This window comes from Melopsittacus undulatus, chromosome 9, assembly GCF_012275295.1.
Source record: "Melopsittacus undulatus isolate bMelUnd1 chromosome 9, bMelUnd1.mat.Z, whole genome shotgun sequence".
In the NCBI taxonomy this organism is placed as follows: Eukaryota; Metazoa; Chordata; class Aves; order Psittaciformes; family Psittaculidae; genus Melopsittacus; species Melopsittacus undulatus.
This window is the reverse complement of record NC_047535.1, coordinates 42,851,648-42,868,349: the sequence shown is the minus strand read 5'-3', so window position 1 is coordinate 42,868,349 and position 16,702 is coordinate 42,851,648. Positions and strand designations below refer to the sequence as shown.

The 16,702-nt window shown below is 37.9% G+C and overlaps 1 protein-coding gene across 1 annotated transcript in view; it reads right to left on the bottom strand.

Annotated features, from left to right (window-relative positions):
* Window positions 1-16,702, bottom strand: part of CACNA1D (calcium voltage-gated channel subunit alpha1 D) — a 184,457-nt gene that overhangs the window by 81,687 nt on the left and 86,068 nt on the right. The window contains exons 9-10 of the mRNA XM_005145815.2: window positions 5,961-6,130; window positions 2,685-2,762 (exon numbers count right to left, since the gene is read on the bottom strand). Of these exons, the coding sequence (XP_005145872.1) occupies window positions 2,685-2,762; window positions 5,961-6,130 (248 nt within the window). The remainder of the gene's footprint in view (window positions 1-2,684; window positions 2,763-5,960; window positions 6,131-16,702) is intronic.

The window sequence follows — 16,702 nt, the reverse complement described above, 5'->3', positions numbered from 1 at the left end:
ATAGCATGCTGCTTAAAACTTTGAGTATATACAAAAAATAGGTCAAATACATCAACTACTACATTTTATTTCTGTGAACAAGAAAACAGATTGGTTTTCTCATAATATTCACTATTTACTCTAAACAGTTTTCAGATTTTGCAGCAGGGATTTCAAACACCACTCCAGGACATAACTAATGTATAGCTTAGAGCAAGTCAGTGTCCATCGGCACTGGTATATTCTAGCCAGCAGGAGCTGGAAGAAATAAATTCCATAATCCTATAATATGACAATTTAGTGTCACTGCAGAATTCAGAAGTGGGCTAAATTCCACCCTGAATTACTGAATTGTGGTGGCAAGTATTACTGTTGGAAATGTTCTCTCTAAAAAGTATATGATTGGTAATTTTAATCTGGTTCAAGTTCTGCTATGCTTTTTTGATTCATAGGCTGATCTCATTTCCACACTGATGTACCTTGAGTGGCCTTCTGGTTACACATGCTGAAGGAGAAGAGGTTCACAAGTGCAGTGATCTGCACATCAAACATTCAAACTAGTCAAATATTCAAACAGCTACTGGACAGAACCTCACAATTATTTAAAAAGGCACTATACTGGTAGAATTTTAGATCAATCTCGCAAAACAGGGTCCTGGTTTTGGATGGGATAGAGTTAATTTTCTTCCTAGTAGTTGATACAGTGTTGTGTTCTGGATTTAGTTCAAGAACAATACTGATAACACACTGATACCTTAGCTGCTGGTACAGAGTACTTATTTAAGTGGGGGACTTTTCAGTTTCTCATGCTCTGTCAGTGAGGAGGGGCACAAGAAGCTGGGAGGAAGCAAAGACAGGACACTTGACCCAAACTAGCCAAAGGGGTATTCCATACTGCAGCGTATCATGCTCAGTGTAGAAACTGGGGAGCTGGCCAGGAGGCACTGGTTGCTGCTCAGGTCAGGCTGGGCATCAGTCAGCAGGTAGTGAGCAACTGTACTGTCCATCACTTGCAGGATTTTTTTCTTGAGGGGTAGAGTTTATTCCTCTCTCTCTCTCTTTCCTATTACTGTTATTGTATTATTATTATATTTTACTTTAACTTCAATTATTAAATTGTTCATATCTCAATTGATGGGGTTTTACCTTTCTTTTTTAAAGTTCTCCTCCCCATCCCACTGGGGGGGAGGGGGGGAAGTGAGCAAGCAGCTGCATGGTACTTAGTTGCCAGCTGGGCTTCTGTCTGCTAGCAACATCAAACCAATTCCATAAGCTCCAAAACACTCCTTTCTCAAATCATCACATGGATTTCCTCAGTCCTTTACACCAAGTCTTTGAGGTAGTCAAAGAGGACAACAGAACAACAAAATCCCCAAAGAGACAACATTATCATTGCAAATTCATCTCAAATTTTCCTGAGTCTGATGTATGCCCAGAAAACACATCAAAAGGAAATCATACTATTGCTTCTGACTGTGAAGCTCCTCAGGGTAAATCCACTTTAAGGAGGGGCTGCCTGGAAGATGTTCTGCTTGATACTATGGTGAGGTATCTGCTCTCTTAGTGCAGATTTAACGTTGATATTATCAACAATCATTCCCTTTTTATAGACAGCCCAATGAAGCTCAATATAAGGTTGAATGGTTGCACAGCAGTGGAAGGAGAGCAAAATTATCAGTCTTCATAACAGAAGCATTGGGTACTAGCAGCAAGACAGCATTTGCAGCAGACCACAGCAAGTTTTCAGCCAGTTCCATGCTGCTTTACGACTGACATCAGAATCTGAACCTGCTCATTTAAAGGCTGTGTTGAAACACATATCCAAAGTAAAACTGTAACCACTTTCAGCCATTTTTACAGAAAAATGATTGCAGCCTATAAAGCTGTATGAGCTACTAAACAATATACGTAACAGTTACACAAACAGTTTCAAGAACACTCAGTATTTGTAGAAAATGAGTCCATCAGGTCCTAGCAATTTCTGAGCTAATATTCTGCCTTCCCTAAAGTAACTGGATCAGATTTGTCAGCTTTAGTCTGAGCTATAATACTGACTCTTAGGACAGCAAGGAATTCAGTTGCTGCAATAACTTTGTTGTAGGTAGGATTAAAAGTAGACCTCCTACTTGTCAAAGCAATATGTTTATCAGTATTACAAGACTGCAAGATTTGAAAATAACTATTGTACTCTAAAACCCCTGTCCATCTCCATTGTGGGTGGGAAAGAATTACAGAAACAAAACCATCATCAACAAGGACACATTAAAAGTTTGTTATGTTTTGTTAGATTCTACATTAGAAGTATTATAAATAAATGATATTATAATCACATTGTTCTAAGCTTATACTACAATCCGTTAATAAAGTATGTAAAATACTTTAATTACTTCACATGTGAATTTAAAATAGATTTTTGAAAAAAGAAAACCTATGCTTCAGGAAGAAGAGTCACAGACAAAAACACATCAGTGGAAACTGAAACAGATTAAAGCCTATGCTTTAGGAAGGTAGAGCACTGCAGCAACACCCGTGTATTTCAAACATGCATTTAAACCAGCAGGACTGCATGCACGAGAGTCTACATGCCAAAGATGCATACGCCTTTGTGGTAGAACACGCGTATGATGTGTGCTTTCAAAACCTCACACATCAAATGCAGCATCAGCACAAAAGAAAGTTCAACTGCAAATCCGACCACGTTTTACCATGTTTATTGGAAGAACGGCCAAACCATCTAAGCCTGCTTTTCTTCTTTTCTTCCATTAAGTCAGCCAGTGTAACCCCTTCGTGTTAAACACATGTAATCCCAGCAGGGACACAGTAGATGGCAGCAGTGGCAACGCAAAAAATAAAAGAGTGCCCACACATACAGGCAAGGTTAGGCAAAACCAATTGAAATGACCGGCAGTACAACTGCTCAGAGCTCAGCCCCTCACCTCTCGCTGACTTTTGCATTTTGAGTTAAAATCACAATGCTTTGAAGTCACTGGAAGTTTTTTCATTCACCTGGGGGTAACTAGTTATTGCTTCATTATAAAAACCTACCACTTTTACTAAAGGCATGTTTACAATTCTAGTAGTTAAAAGGTATTCCATTATTCAACAGCACTGAATACCTGCCCACTGTCAGCAACAGAAATCTGTTAATACAGAGGGTTCATATACAGATAATTTGACTTAATGGCTTCTCTGGTTAGAAATGTTAAAATGCTTGTGTTGCAGAAACCTAAATTACACTTCTGAAGTATTATGTAAGAACCTACTAATCACTGATTTAACTGCCTTTGAAATATGTACCTTTTCCTGTCATAGAGAGATCTGTATCCTAAACCCAGAGCTCTTCCACATTGCTGAGGAGCATTATGGTGATCTTCCATCACAATAAATCAGCAATATTCATCATCCAGAGGTTTAGGTACTCAAAGGAGGGACAAAGCTGCCCAGAAGCCTGCAAATTGTTACCCTGCCTGTCTTAGGACCCAGCCCTGCATTATGCTTCAAAGACACTTCTAGAAACACATCACCACTGTATCTCGAATATGCTCATTTCCCAGGGTTACTACTCAAGATCATTAACCTGGTGATAACTTGCTAAATTTCACCTCATTCTAAAACAGGTAGCACATTATTACAACTATGCTCCTAACCCAAAAGCTTTTCATGGAATAAATGGATGGACACATTGTGATGCTTCCCATCCTACCTCCCCATGCCATGTGATATGCAGCAGAGTATGGCTGGAATGCAAGGAGGTGGAGTAATTCAGCAACTCTTCCTTTACACCCTGTTGCAGCTGATAATAAAATGAAATTCCAAGCTACGTATTTAAGCACATGTGCACAAACCCAGAAGAGTGCTAGGAGATTGCTAGGAGATTGCCTCTTTGCTGGAAATTTCCACTCCAAATACATATGCATACCTGAAAATAAATGCTTGGGATTGTTTTAAAGCTCTTGCAATTACATTCCTTCTCCTAGTTTTACCCTGTGAGTCTCCTCAAACTCTCAAATTACCCTAAAATTATGTCTAAGTTAACATTTTAGAGCCCAAAGCTCTCTCAAACACAATATAAACATGTATTCTTTTATTTATGAAAGAACTGTATAACTAAGAAGCTCTTTCAGGAACTCTGGAGCAAATGGTTCTTTTGCAACATGTTAACACACATCCAGTTTGTAACAGGATGCAATAAATTCCTGGGGTTTGACCTGCAGACTTACAAAACAAGTCCATCAGCACCAGAGCTGACAGGACGGCTGCCCAATGCTCTGTACAAATTCAGCATCACCTACAATCCTGCATGGCAGTCTTGTACAAAGGGTATTTACTCAATAAAATATGCAACCTTTATTTTCTCAGTCTTAGGATTTTATACTGATACTCAAACCCTTCCATACAATATCAGTAGCAACAACAACACATAGTAAATTCTTTGGCTTTTTTTGCTCTGCTCTAGATAAAAACTCTGTGCTACAGTTTTCACATAGACATAAATTATTCCTTTTTGGGTGATGCTGGCATCAACATCAACCCACAAGTTGCCTTCCAGCCTCTCATAAAATCTTTGTTTTCTTCCAGTCAGCAACAAAAATTCATACCCTGCTTTTATCATGAGCTAAAGGTCTAATAAAATTCTGAAACTCAAAACCATACATTTTTAAAAGTAACTTAACTACATGCAAGAAAGAGATAAGTTTTTAAACAGATACCTCATCAAACCACTTAATTTTCACTTTTTACTACTTCTGAAAAGTACTGTGGTTTAAAAGAACAGTTAATGATAAATTAACAGTATTAATGTATTCAACAGAGAAAACAATATTCTGAGTTGCCTTTGACAAAACATTAATAGATGCTTTGTCTTACACATACTTATGGTATTCCCACGAAAAAATACCATGACTTTCTAGAGTGTCAGATGAACAATAAAACAACTAGTAAGATGAATAATGTCATATCATAATGCTGTATAGCATTAGTACATATAGTGAAATTTAGGCTTTAATCTTACATTTAGTATTAAATCATAAACCACAAACAACACCTTGAATCCATATACTCATTTACGTACATCACTAAAATTTCTCATGCAAATTTTAACCACTACTACATACACTTTGTGAAGAGGCTAAACTCCAACATTAAAATAGTGCTTTTACTCAAAATTTCTGTAGTAGACAAATCAATTATGATTGTTACAGCTGTCACAGTTATCATCAAACTAGCTTGTTCCTTTATGTTACGACTCGGGTCAAAAGCACTAAAGGGCCACTACAGCACAAATTACCTTTCCCATAATACACTATACACTACTGTCAAATAAATACACTGTAAGTAACCAGTAATTCTACTTCTTAGTGTCAGATCAAAATCCCATAGGATCTCATTTATTTCACACTCTTTTAATACATCTAGTAAAACAGATTTTAAATAGTCTTCTTGAAAATCAGAAAGATCGAGAATGTAACTTCTCTACTTCAAAGCTCAAAACAAAAAAAAACCCCAACCAACCAAAAAAAAACAAAACCCCCAAAAAGCTCCTTTACTATTAGCACCACGTTATGTCTTGACCATATTTTTTAAGCTTTTTATATAATTATTTTTATTCATATTGCATGCACCTACAGGTAAACACATATTCCTCCTCACTAAGAATTGACAATTACACTTAGTGGCATGTAGCTTGTAAGCACTAACTTTTTACAGAACACAAGTAAAGCAAAGGTTTTAAGTCTCAGCAGTGACAGAGTGCAGACAATGATTTGCACATTGACAGCACAGAGAAGAGTTTTGTCAGCAGATTCTGGATTATCTTCTCTAAGTTTCAACATATTACCAGACATGATTGTTCTGCTAACAATGCTTTTGCAAACTGACAATCAGAAAGTGACATTAGCCAGGCTGCATTCACCCCAGTGTAACACCCTTAAAAGCAGTCACACTGTCCCACACAAAAGTAGTAGAGAGTAATGAACACGTACTGTTCCGCTTGCCTTCTTCATCAACCTCTTCATCATTCTCAGGGTCAATGTCTTCTGCCTGTGTAATCCAGTCTAAATATCCCTTCAGATCTTCTTCAAGTTGCTGCTTTTCACGTAGCTTCTGAAAGTCCCCTCGGGCCTTGGCTTTTTCTCTTTCCTTGGAAAATTCTCTATCAAATTCAGATAAAGCAGAAAAAATACTGATTGTCAAACTCCTGAGCATTTTGATCTAGGTCTTGACAATGCAGAATAACAAACTGACACAGACAATAAACTGAGTAAGTTACACTGAAGATTTGAGAGCTTCTTTGAAAACAAGACAGTGGTGCAAAGAAGTCATGAGAAATCCCTATCACATCCCATCAAAACTCTCAGAGATTTTATGACTTAACTGAATACAAGTGTGTGTGTGCCCCCTGTTCCCATTTAGTTATCTGTGCATCTATACAGATTTTAAACCCAGTTTTACCCAATAGCTACAAAGAGAAATTAACTTGCAATAATGAAGTCATTTCAGAAAACTGAGTATTACATTTAGTGAAATTCCAGCATCCACTCCTAAAATACTTCCTTTTCCAGCCACAGTTCATTTTCCATGTCAGCACATACTTATTTCAGTGCATGGTTCACAGAATTCTACTAAGCTCTCTCTTATCTCATGCATAGACACACCTGTGCTGCTTGATATCTGGATGTCTCACCCTTATGCTTTCTGTAACAGAACCTAGAAACCCTGCTCTTGCAGATCAGAAACATATCTTTTTATGTAAATTGAACTCTGCTCTCAGACTGGGGCAGTGAGACAATGTATTTTACTGTCTGTCCAGTTCATTATTCTGGAAAATGCTTAAATTATCATGGAATGATAATTAAAATAATTAAGTCATGCTCTTGGAGAAAGAGGTTGACTAAAATGGCCTACTGAGGTCTCTTCCAAACTGAACTACCCCATGAATCTATGATTTCCTTTATGATAATGATGATTGAAACACAATTATCAAGTAAATTCTTGCACCAGATCACTTCACATGGTGACCAACACTGGTAGAGATACGATGTGTTACGTAGCTCCAAATGTGTAACTCCACTAGAAGGATCGAACATTGTCCAATTTATCCAAGTATCAGTATGTATGATTAGGGGTAGGCAATCACCTTTTGGAACTGTATTTTAACTGTGCACCAATTCAGTATTCAAATTCAAGCATGTTGTGATTAACCTGTTAATCTTGCAGTAGGGCTGAAATTAACCTAAAGAATGGCTATCATTTCATTTACTATGAATGTGCAACCCTTTATTTTTCATGAATTTTCACCCTCTCAAGGGGAAATTTCTTAAAACAATCAATAGTATCCTTTTTCAAGAGGAAAAATATTAGGAAATTAGCCGAAGATGTGCAAAATGCCTTAACCACTTGAACACAGCTATCAACATGATGTTGCCCTGCTAACAAAATACAGAGCAGTCTCTCAATTTTTCAACATAGTGTTTCAGTTCAGTGACAGACATTACTTATTGGGAATTGCAGATATAATCTCTCCAAGCTTTTTTATTTTTATTGTATTATTTGTAGGCTTCAAACATCTTCTAATAAATAAATTTCTGCTTTGACATTAGTAAATCTAAAAGTTAAGCTCTTTACATGTAATCATACAGATTTTGGGTTGTTTGTTGGTTTATTTTCAATGTTATGTTGCAGAAGCTAAAAAGATTTCTGTTGCAAAAGCTAAGAGGCAGGCACTACACCTTTTACAGCTAGGGACTTCATTCAGCAAAAATTCAGTTTGACACGTGGAGATAACCCTGTTTCATCTGATGGCACTGCAATGATCTGAAGAATGCAGCGCTTGTTTTGCATTTGCTACCCTTCACCTAGCATCCAAGGACGAGGTCCTCCAAAAGGCTATATTGTCACAAAAATGCTCATGAAACAGATGTTACAAGCCTGCAAAATTTGTCTGGTTTATGGAATACGATTTAAGCTTCCCATGGAGAGAAGAGACTGTCCTTGACATCTGACTGAGGCAACATACTTGTGACTCTTATTCCATAGGCAGCATCTCTGAAAAGAGAGCTAGCATGGCATAGTGGGAAATCAGAAGTAACAAGCTTTGCTGGCTTCTACTAATTATTCATGGTTTGTTCAGTTAAGTCCTTTGGGTGTTTTTCATTAGGGTGAAGGATAAGTGATGTGTGGGGCTAAAGTAAAATGAAAGCTGCTGTTACATGGAGTGAAGTGAAAGGTTATTTAAGAATGCAACAGCTGGCAAGGCTGATACTTTCCACAGCAATTCACCCATGACAGAACCACCCTCTAACTTTGACCACATTAAAATGGCTGCACGCAAAGAACTAAACACAGGTTTTTATATACACAGATAACTATGACCTTCAATCCAGCATGCAAGTCAGACATTGTTTTGTTAAATGCTGCTGCAATTTATCTGTAGGGGAAGGTCCATGATATTTAAAATCTTTACTTTTCTTTGTAAAACCTGACTGTAAGAGCCTGAGAAGGCTGCATTTTCTTTAGGTGGAAATCTGACTCTATAGTATTTTCTTCTATCACAGTCACAATGAAGTGACGGCCCTCAGACATACACAGGAACGTGTTCCTTTTGCTGAAATACCATGGCTAAGAAAGTGGAATTAATAGGAAATGGAATGTAACGAGTTTCTTGTTAGCAGAACAAAAGCTTTTTTGTATTATTATTCCCACAAGAAAGAAGTTACTTTAAAAAGGTGATGGGGGTGAGCTGAGGGAGAGACACTGCCTCTTTAAAGCTCTGACAAACACATTTAGACAACAAGATATTTGAATATGTAGACAAAAGATACGCAGACATGTGCCCATCACCTGGAAAGAGGAACAAGACAGGTGCTTGTGCAGCATTTCACGGCTATGGCTTGGTGCAGGGCAGAAAGAAAAAGCTGTTGGCTATGTAAGCAGCACAGGTAGGACATGGTTAGACTAATGGCCTGAACTGGCCTCCCTAACTGTCATCAACCCAGAACCCAGCCCAGGAGCCTATGAAGTTGATAGGCTTAGGAAGTGGAACACTAGTTGTGGTAAGAAGACGTAAGCTCTGTAAATGTTTCACCACACAAATATCTGTGCTAAGAGCAAACTTCAAAATACGTATTTCTTTCTGGCTTGATAAAATGACCTGGATCTGGCATTTGAAAGCACACACTGGGGAAGGGGGGACTAGTTCATTAACTAAAATGACAAAAATTGTATTCAAAGGGCTGTTGTGACTATGCTAGCATTCGCAAGGGTCTCTCCCCTAAATGTGATTTAAGCCAGTCTCCACCCAAGCTGCAAACTGAGAAATCACGAGGAACTACTCCGATTTGACACCAGCATTTGTGAAATGAAAATCAGGCATATTCCCTTAAAATGTCAGTTTGAAAATAACAATGATTTAAGTCATTTTCATAAAGCATAGGACTCAGTGAATATACTTTGTCCTAATTTCAATACCTAGAAAAAGCAAGCTTACTATCGTCTCATATTGTAAAGAATAATATGCTTCAAAATATGGACTTCAGGCCAGCAGGGCTAGAAAGAGCTTTTTGCAAATCTCTGCTTCTGAGGAATATTATAATGGAGACCTCCACAACTTGTATAACAACACCTTGTTTAATTCATTACCTGTTTGCATTCAAAAATATCTTTTCTTCAAAACAGTCTATTGCTACTTAGATGGAGACGATTCAGGTTTTTGTTTCACTGCAAATGCAAACAAAATCAGATGACCCAGCCTTAGCCAGACTAACTTGGATCTAGTTAAGTATGAATAAAAATCACAGTATATGACAATATCCTGTAAACTAAGTAAAGCTTCAAATTGCAGCCACAGTGTAAATAACTCAATTACACCTGCTGCAGAAAGGAGACATCACTTGCAAAATAAAGTATTATATGGAGACTTACCTACATAATCTAACTTATGTCTAGCGATAACTAAGCTACTATATGATACGCAAGTTTCAGGTCTATTGCCCAAAAATTCCTTGTCTCCTTGAAGAAAGATGATCTCAGTTCTCCATTTAGGCATAAGACCATCATCGTCAATGGCTGAGGCAGAAGCATATAAAATGCAGGTTTTGAGTTCTTGCTTCCATAGACTGAGGCAATCATTTTCATGCCAGGCCTTTTTTCTCCAAGAGAGTGAAATAACTCCTGCTGGCATGCATCAGCTGGGAATGGCTCGATGCAAGAGGATGGAGCTGGCAACAGAGTGCTGCTGGGACTCAGTTACAGCTCTCTGGTTCTCACACCTTAACTTGAGGAAGAGTCATATTAACCAAAAATCCAAGTTTTCTTCAATTTATCTGGTATACTCTCTCTTCTCTCTGTAACTCATGGACATAATAACTAAGTAGACACCTCTACTGGCCTTTCATCAGCTCAAAGTTCTTCCATGCCAAAAGCTGGACACTTCTTAAGGGGGGAGAAACATGACTTCCTGTATCTTCCCTGCATCATTAGGCACTGAAGATAGGAAATAAACAGTTGCCTTAGACATCTAAATATAAACCAGGACATTAATTCTTCATTGGCCATATTACCACCTTTTTGTGTCACTGCAAAAACAGTGAGAGAGAATTCATCTGCTGCAGTGTGCAACTTACCGCACACAGGATCTGGTACGTGGAAAGTGTTATGCTAGTACTATATGTAGAACTGTCACCCAGACATCCCAGACTCACATTTATTCACAGAGAACAGTCACATAATAACAAAAATGTAGTCACAGAAGTACAGTGCTGGACACCAGACTCACAGAAGGGGTTTTGCACTCCAGTAACCATACCAACCAATAAATTAGCAGAATCAGAGAACTCAAACTGATTAAGCCGTACAGATAAGCATGGACAACGGCTCACAGCTGGGTGTAATGTGTAACAGATGTAGAGACATAAAAAAGGTTAAGTAACATCATATCTTTAATTACTGGAGATTTGTATACCTCAGTGTTACCCCTTCTTTTAGAACAAATAAAAACTCATAGGCTGAACATTGGAGAATTATTTTCGCAGCACAAAAAAGTCCTAGCAGAAATTTTGCTTGATCAAGAAGCATTGGGTTCTTGGTGAGGGAATGCAAAATGATATTACCTACACATTTACTCCCATATAGTTCACTAGCAACTGACAAAATGTATATTAAAAGACTCCAGCACAACCTCTGTGTAGCAGAGGGCCTGTACAGCATTATTGTGCCAGGGTGCACATGAATGCAACAGGATCATCTGTGGGAACAGCAAGATAAAGATCAATCCGACAGAGCAATAAAATTGAGATCTGATATTTCAGTCTGTTATTATATCTGCATATTAACATGTGCTCCTTCTGTCCTGAGCAGAGACCTGGTTGGCTCAGGACAGACCAGATTGTTTAAAGGAAGAACTGGCAGTATTGAGCATAGGACCATACCCCAGAGTGTGTTCACCCTGCCATCATGGTGTGCAACCTACCGGTGTGTTCACCCTGCCATCATGGTGTGCACCCTACCGGTGTGACATGTGATCAATGCATTTTTGTCTGTTTTTGAAACTGATGTGATTTGTTACCTGACAGGAGCTCATCAGCAATCCTCTCACAGGACTAATCCATAAGAAACCTGTGTGTGGTAAGTTCAAACAACTGAAATCAGTTCCTTTCAAGCTCTTACTCAAGAGTACTGTACTACTCCCATTGACTTTAGCGGTCTCTGTCTAAAGCAGTTGATAAGAGCTATTGCTGTAGACAGCAGTATCTGCTGATTATCTATTATTAGTGTATGTGATTGATAAATCAAAGATAGTATTTCCTTGATTTGTATCTATTTATGTTTGAGTTCTGTTTTTACCAGCCATGCAGCAATCAAAAGAACCTCCTTTAGCTCATAACCTGCTGAGACCTAGAGCTCAAGTTTTTCTCCTCATTTTAAATGTATATTCTGTTTATGTGAGGGAGTTACATTTTTATCCATAACTTTGTTTTTTGGTTTTTTTTTTACTAAGCCTTCCCTCTGCTGTGAAAAGGAACACTGCCAAAACCAGTTCATTTCCCTTTTGCTGAAAGACTATGGATGACAGTTCCCTGCCGGTTTCTATTTGGTGCCTCATTATTCAAAAGTCTTTTTTGATGGTTTTTTTCCATATATACTGTAGAAAACTGTTCTTAGGTGTATAGCTTATCCATGCCAACATATTTTATATGACATTAACTGACGGATACTGCTGTGAGACTAGCATGGATAAGTACATATACCCTTAGCTTTTAGAATTATGTACATATATTGCAAATAATACTGTGGGGGAAAAGGAAATGAAAAAAAATTACATTCTCTTAATAACCTGCAAGACTTCCATGTAGGAGGATGTATATAAGGACATGGCAAAGCTTATGCTTTGGTGTCCTTTAGCAAGGCAATAAATTCAACTTACACAGATATATTAAAGTGTGTTTGAAAGGTCTTACTTGTTCCCATGGCTACCCAAAGAAATACTAATGCCTTGAGGAGAAAATGTCGTCAGCAGAAATCATCCCTTAATGATAAGGACTATCTTCAAGAATACATTATCATACATCATTAAAAGCTATGCCTCTTGATAAGTAAGTTATGAATTTTTGTAATTTATTATTTTCCCTGTAGTAAAACAGTTTAATACATGCTGAATTATTGGTGTATTTATTTCAATTTTCAATACACTTTAAAAAATCCTTTAAATGGACGAGTATCTCTCAATTTCCTTTCCTAAGGTTTAGTTTTATTTGTTAACTTTCTAATAAACTTAACTTTACAACTTCTAACTTAAATTTCTGGTTTCAGCTCACTGTTCCTTGCACCAGTAGTCATGATACACTCTGGTCTTTTACTCTGGAATATTTGGAAGAGGCCTGTCCCCAGGTCCTGCTTTCTGTGTCTAGTATTTCATGACTTTGGAGAACATAAGAGCAGTTTATGCTGTTAACTCAAACTGTGCACAGCTAAAGCTACAGGTAAAAGCAGGCTCCTGAAGCTGCCCACCACCCTCCACAGAGCTAGAACTGCTGGGCAGCTCTGCAGTGGCAACTTCTGTGCCATTCCATCAAGTGTGAAACTGCCTCAGAGATGCACTGCCTAATCCTTGCATCATACCAAAGGAATTTTTACAAAGGAAAAAATGTTGCTCTGTGGTCTCCAACAGACTGTACCCACTCCCTGCTGTTGGCTCAAAGACACAGCCATCAAAATAGAGTGTGACCATGTCATGATTTCCCTGCCATGGGAACTAAAACTAAACTAAAACAATTATTCAGAGCCTCATACAGCTTTAAATTTGTAATATGAATGAGCAAAGTGCAAATCAGCTCAAGATAATGACATTGCAAAAAAATCTGAATACATCTATGGCAGCTTAATATATCTGCAAGTATTTCGCTCTGTATTTCTAAATACTGAAAGTATCAGAAAATACTGTCTTACTGTGTAAGATCAGCTGACAATTCTAGGTATCCCTCTAGATTCCTAGGAAATTCACTGCACTAAAAGAAATTACCAAACAGCAGATGTTTTGAACCACACTTCCAAACACATTTCCAGAGCTGGATCCAGAGCTTTTTTTCTAATATGTTTAGAGAGGAGCTGTTTGCCAAGTTTGTTCCTAGGCCAGAGCTAAAGCCATCTTCAGAGCCCTCTGCTGAAGCTGGACCAAGAGTCATCACTAGAGCCTTTTTTAGAGCCACATCTATAGTTGGCTCTAAAGCCATCTCTAAAGCACTTACCAGAAATGAACCTTAAGCCAATTTTAGCACCCATTCCCAAAGTGGGACTTGGGCCATTTCTAGAGTTATTTTCCAGAGCTGAATCTAGGTTCAATTGCCCAGCCATTTCTGGGAGATGGATTCAGAGCACGTTTTGGAGCCCTTTCCCATGACCCTTTCTGAAGCTCCTTTCTGAAACCTTTACTACAGCTGATATAGAGGTGTTTGTCTCACAGTCCCTTTCCAGTGCTGATGCTGGAGCCAATTACTGGAGAGCATCTCTGTGGCTGACAATCTGTATAGGTCACTGCTGGAGCTGGAACCATTACTGGTGTCTTTCTTAAAGCTAGCTCCATAATTTCTTAGATGTCACTAGGGCCTGAGCCGAATCTGGAACCATTTCTAAAACTTGACCTAGAGTCTTTTTCCAGAACACCTTTTCTTGTAGACTCCTGCAAACTGCAATAGTTTTTCAACTGAGAATTCGCTTTGAGAATAATGTGAATGATGCTAGTGTCTAGTACAGATAAAAAAGTATTTATAAAAAGCTGAATTACCTCAAGCCTATGAATTCTCTCCATCCTTGCTATTTAGGGGAATACTTAGAAATAAATCTCCCCAGTCAGCTCCCATGCAGAAATCAAAATGTCTCCCACATGCAGATTCCATATACCTATTATTTCTATTACTTTATACATCTCCTATTGAAAACATGTACTCTATTTTTAAGAATGTCACCTTCAGCAGGCAAAATTGACACGGATCATCAGGAAATACTCACCTTCAGAAATGGCTAGATGTAAAACAAAACATCTCCCAAATCATCATTCTCTTTCATTTGTACAGTATCTAAATACATCAAACATGCAGTGCACAAGAGGCATTACAGAAATACAAAGGGGCAGATGGTCACAGAGTAACAAAGGAGTGCAAAGAGAATGACTATTTTAAAACCACAAACAGATCAAAACAGCAGACAGATTTAAATGTGCATGGCATAACTTGATATTACAGGAAGTAACGCTTTCATACAGAAAAGGTGTATTAGGCATTCAGATTCCCCTCCAAAATCTGTATGCAAAGCCATGCTTTTCAAGTCAGTTGGCATAATTTTTGCATTCTTGAAGTTCGATTGGTTTAGTAAAATTTAACTTTTTTCTCATAGATTTATCATAAACCAAGGTTCATGTTATGAAGAGCATAAAATGTACAAGCTAGTAACTCTTAATAAAAACCAAAGAATGCACATTAAATACTCGATGCCTGCCTCAGAATGAAAAATATTAGCTGTCTACTAAAGAATACAAACACATTCATAGGATTTTACTTGTACATGATTTTTACCCATGAAATTTTGACATGGAGGTCTAAATACAAAGTATGTGGGACATGTTCATTACTTATATACAAATGACATTTAATGATGAAAATAAAATCAGTGTAACAGTAATCCACACTGGCCCTTGTCAGAGTTTTGAACAAGTATGCCAGGACATTTTCTTCACTTACATACCAAAGATTAGTTTGGTATGATAGGTATATTTTAGGCACACTCTCTTTTCCTTTCTCTTTCCACTTTCAATGTCAATCATTGGTGATATTTATATATCACATATCTCAGTTCACTGGTATAACTTTCTTCAGCATAGAAATAAAAAAGTTGGAGTGTTAGGAAGGCTCTTCTGTGAATTTAGGGCAAACATGGATTCAAACAATTTATCAAGCACCCTGAACACTCAAGTGGCACTACAGTTAGATGGCACTATGGCAGAAAATAACTTTAGGAATTAATGACTTTAGGGATTTAAGGAAAGTTCACATCACACTCAGCACTGTCACTTCTATTTGGTAGAAATCGAAGGCAAGCCAGCAAGGGTTCTGAAGAGAATCAGACCTCTACACATTAAGCAATGCCTAGAAATCAGTGGTGATTTCTTGACTGCTGACAAGGGGGGCACCTCTTCCTTGTATTGTAGCAGGAACTAAAGAATAACTCCATATTCCAACAAATATCATACATATGATAATGTTGCAAACCTCATAAAGTATTTTAAATGTACTAAGTCAAATGTAAAGCTCAGCTATGAGGGTCTCTCTAAATTTCCAAGGCTTCAGTAGAAAAAGCGAACATGTGCAACAAAACACCAAATCTGGCATTACTTTCCCCACAACTTACTTTTAAAAACAAAAGGGGAATATCTAAGTTAACTGTTACCCCAGGAAACCTTCACACAACAGGAAGAAAACTAATTGCTGCTTGCGACCTTCTTAAGGGCCAGGGAAAGGAACTGTAAAAACCTAATCCTCTAATGACTTCCACGGGAAGTCTAGTCACACAGCAATGTTAGGGAACAGTATCAAAAGAAGAACTAAATTCCACTGCAACTACCCTCACTTATCTATCCTTCTCCCTCTTTTGTTTGTTCAGTGTGGCTGTGACATCAAAGCTAGGCACCAGTTTTGCAATAATTTACATATTTGTCCCTGGATAAAACAGAGCTGATACAACTGTATACATCAGACTTCACAGGGTAGGTCTTGCAAGGAAGAAATTAAATTTAGAAATCAGCAGTGTGTTTTTAGCACTACCTCTATGCTTCTAAACATCTGCTTTGGGAAGCAATTCTGATGGTAAGGTAGGAGCGTGTTTTCCCTAGTTTGCTGTGTGTAACAGTAATCTATCACAGATAAATGACTTATGATTTAAAAAAAGTGTAAAATCACTCATCAGTTAAGAACACTCTTGTAACATAGTTATTAATAATGCATTAGTATTCCTCTCCAATCTTATGGACTGTGGCAAAGCCATGGATAGGGCTGCACACACAACCAGCAGCCTGATGACACCAGCAACTACAGTGTCAGGCTACTTTCTATGCAAGGGCTTTCTCTGCTGGTTAACAAAGATGGCAAAACTGGCCTAAGGTTGCCAGAACAATGGTACATAAATAAAAGCTAATAATTACAATTATAGCTTTTTTTTTTAGGTATTCAAATGCTAGCAG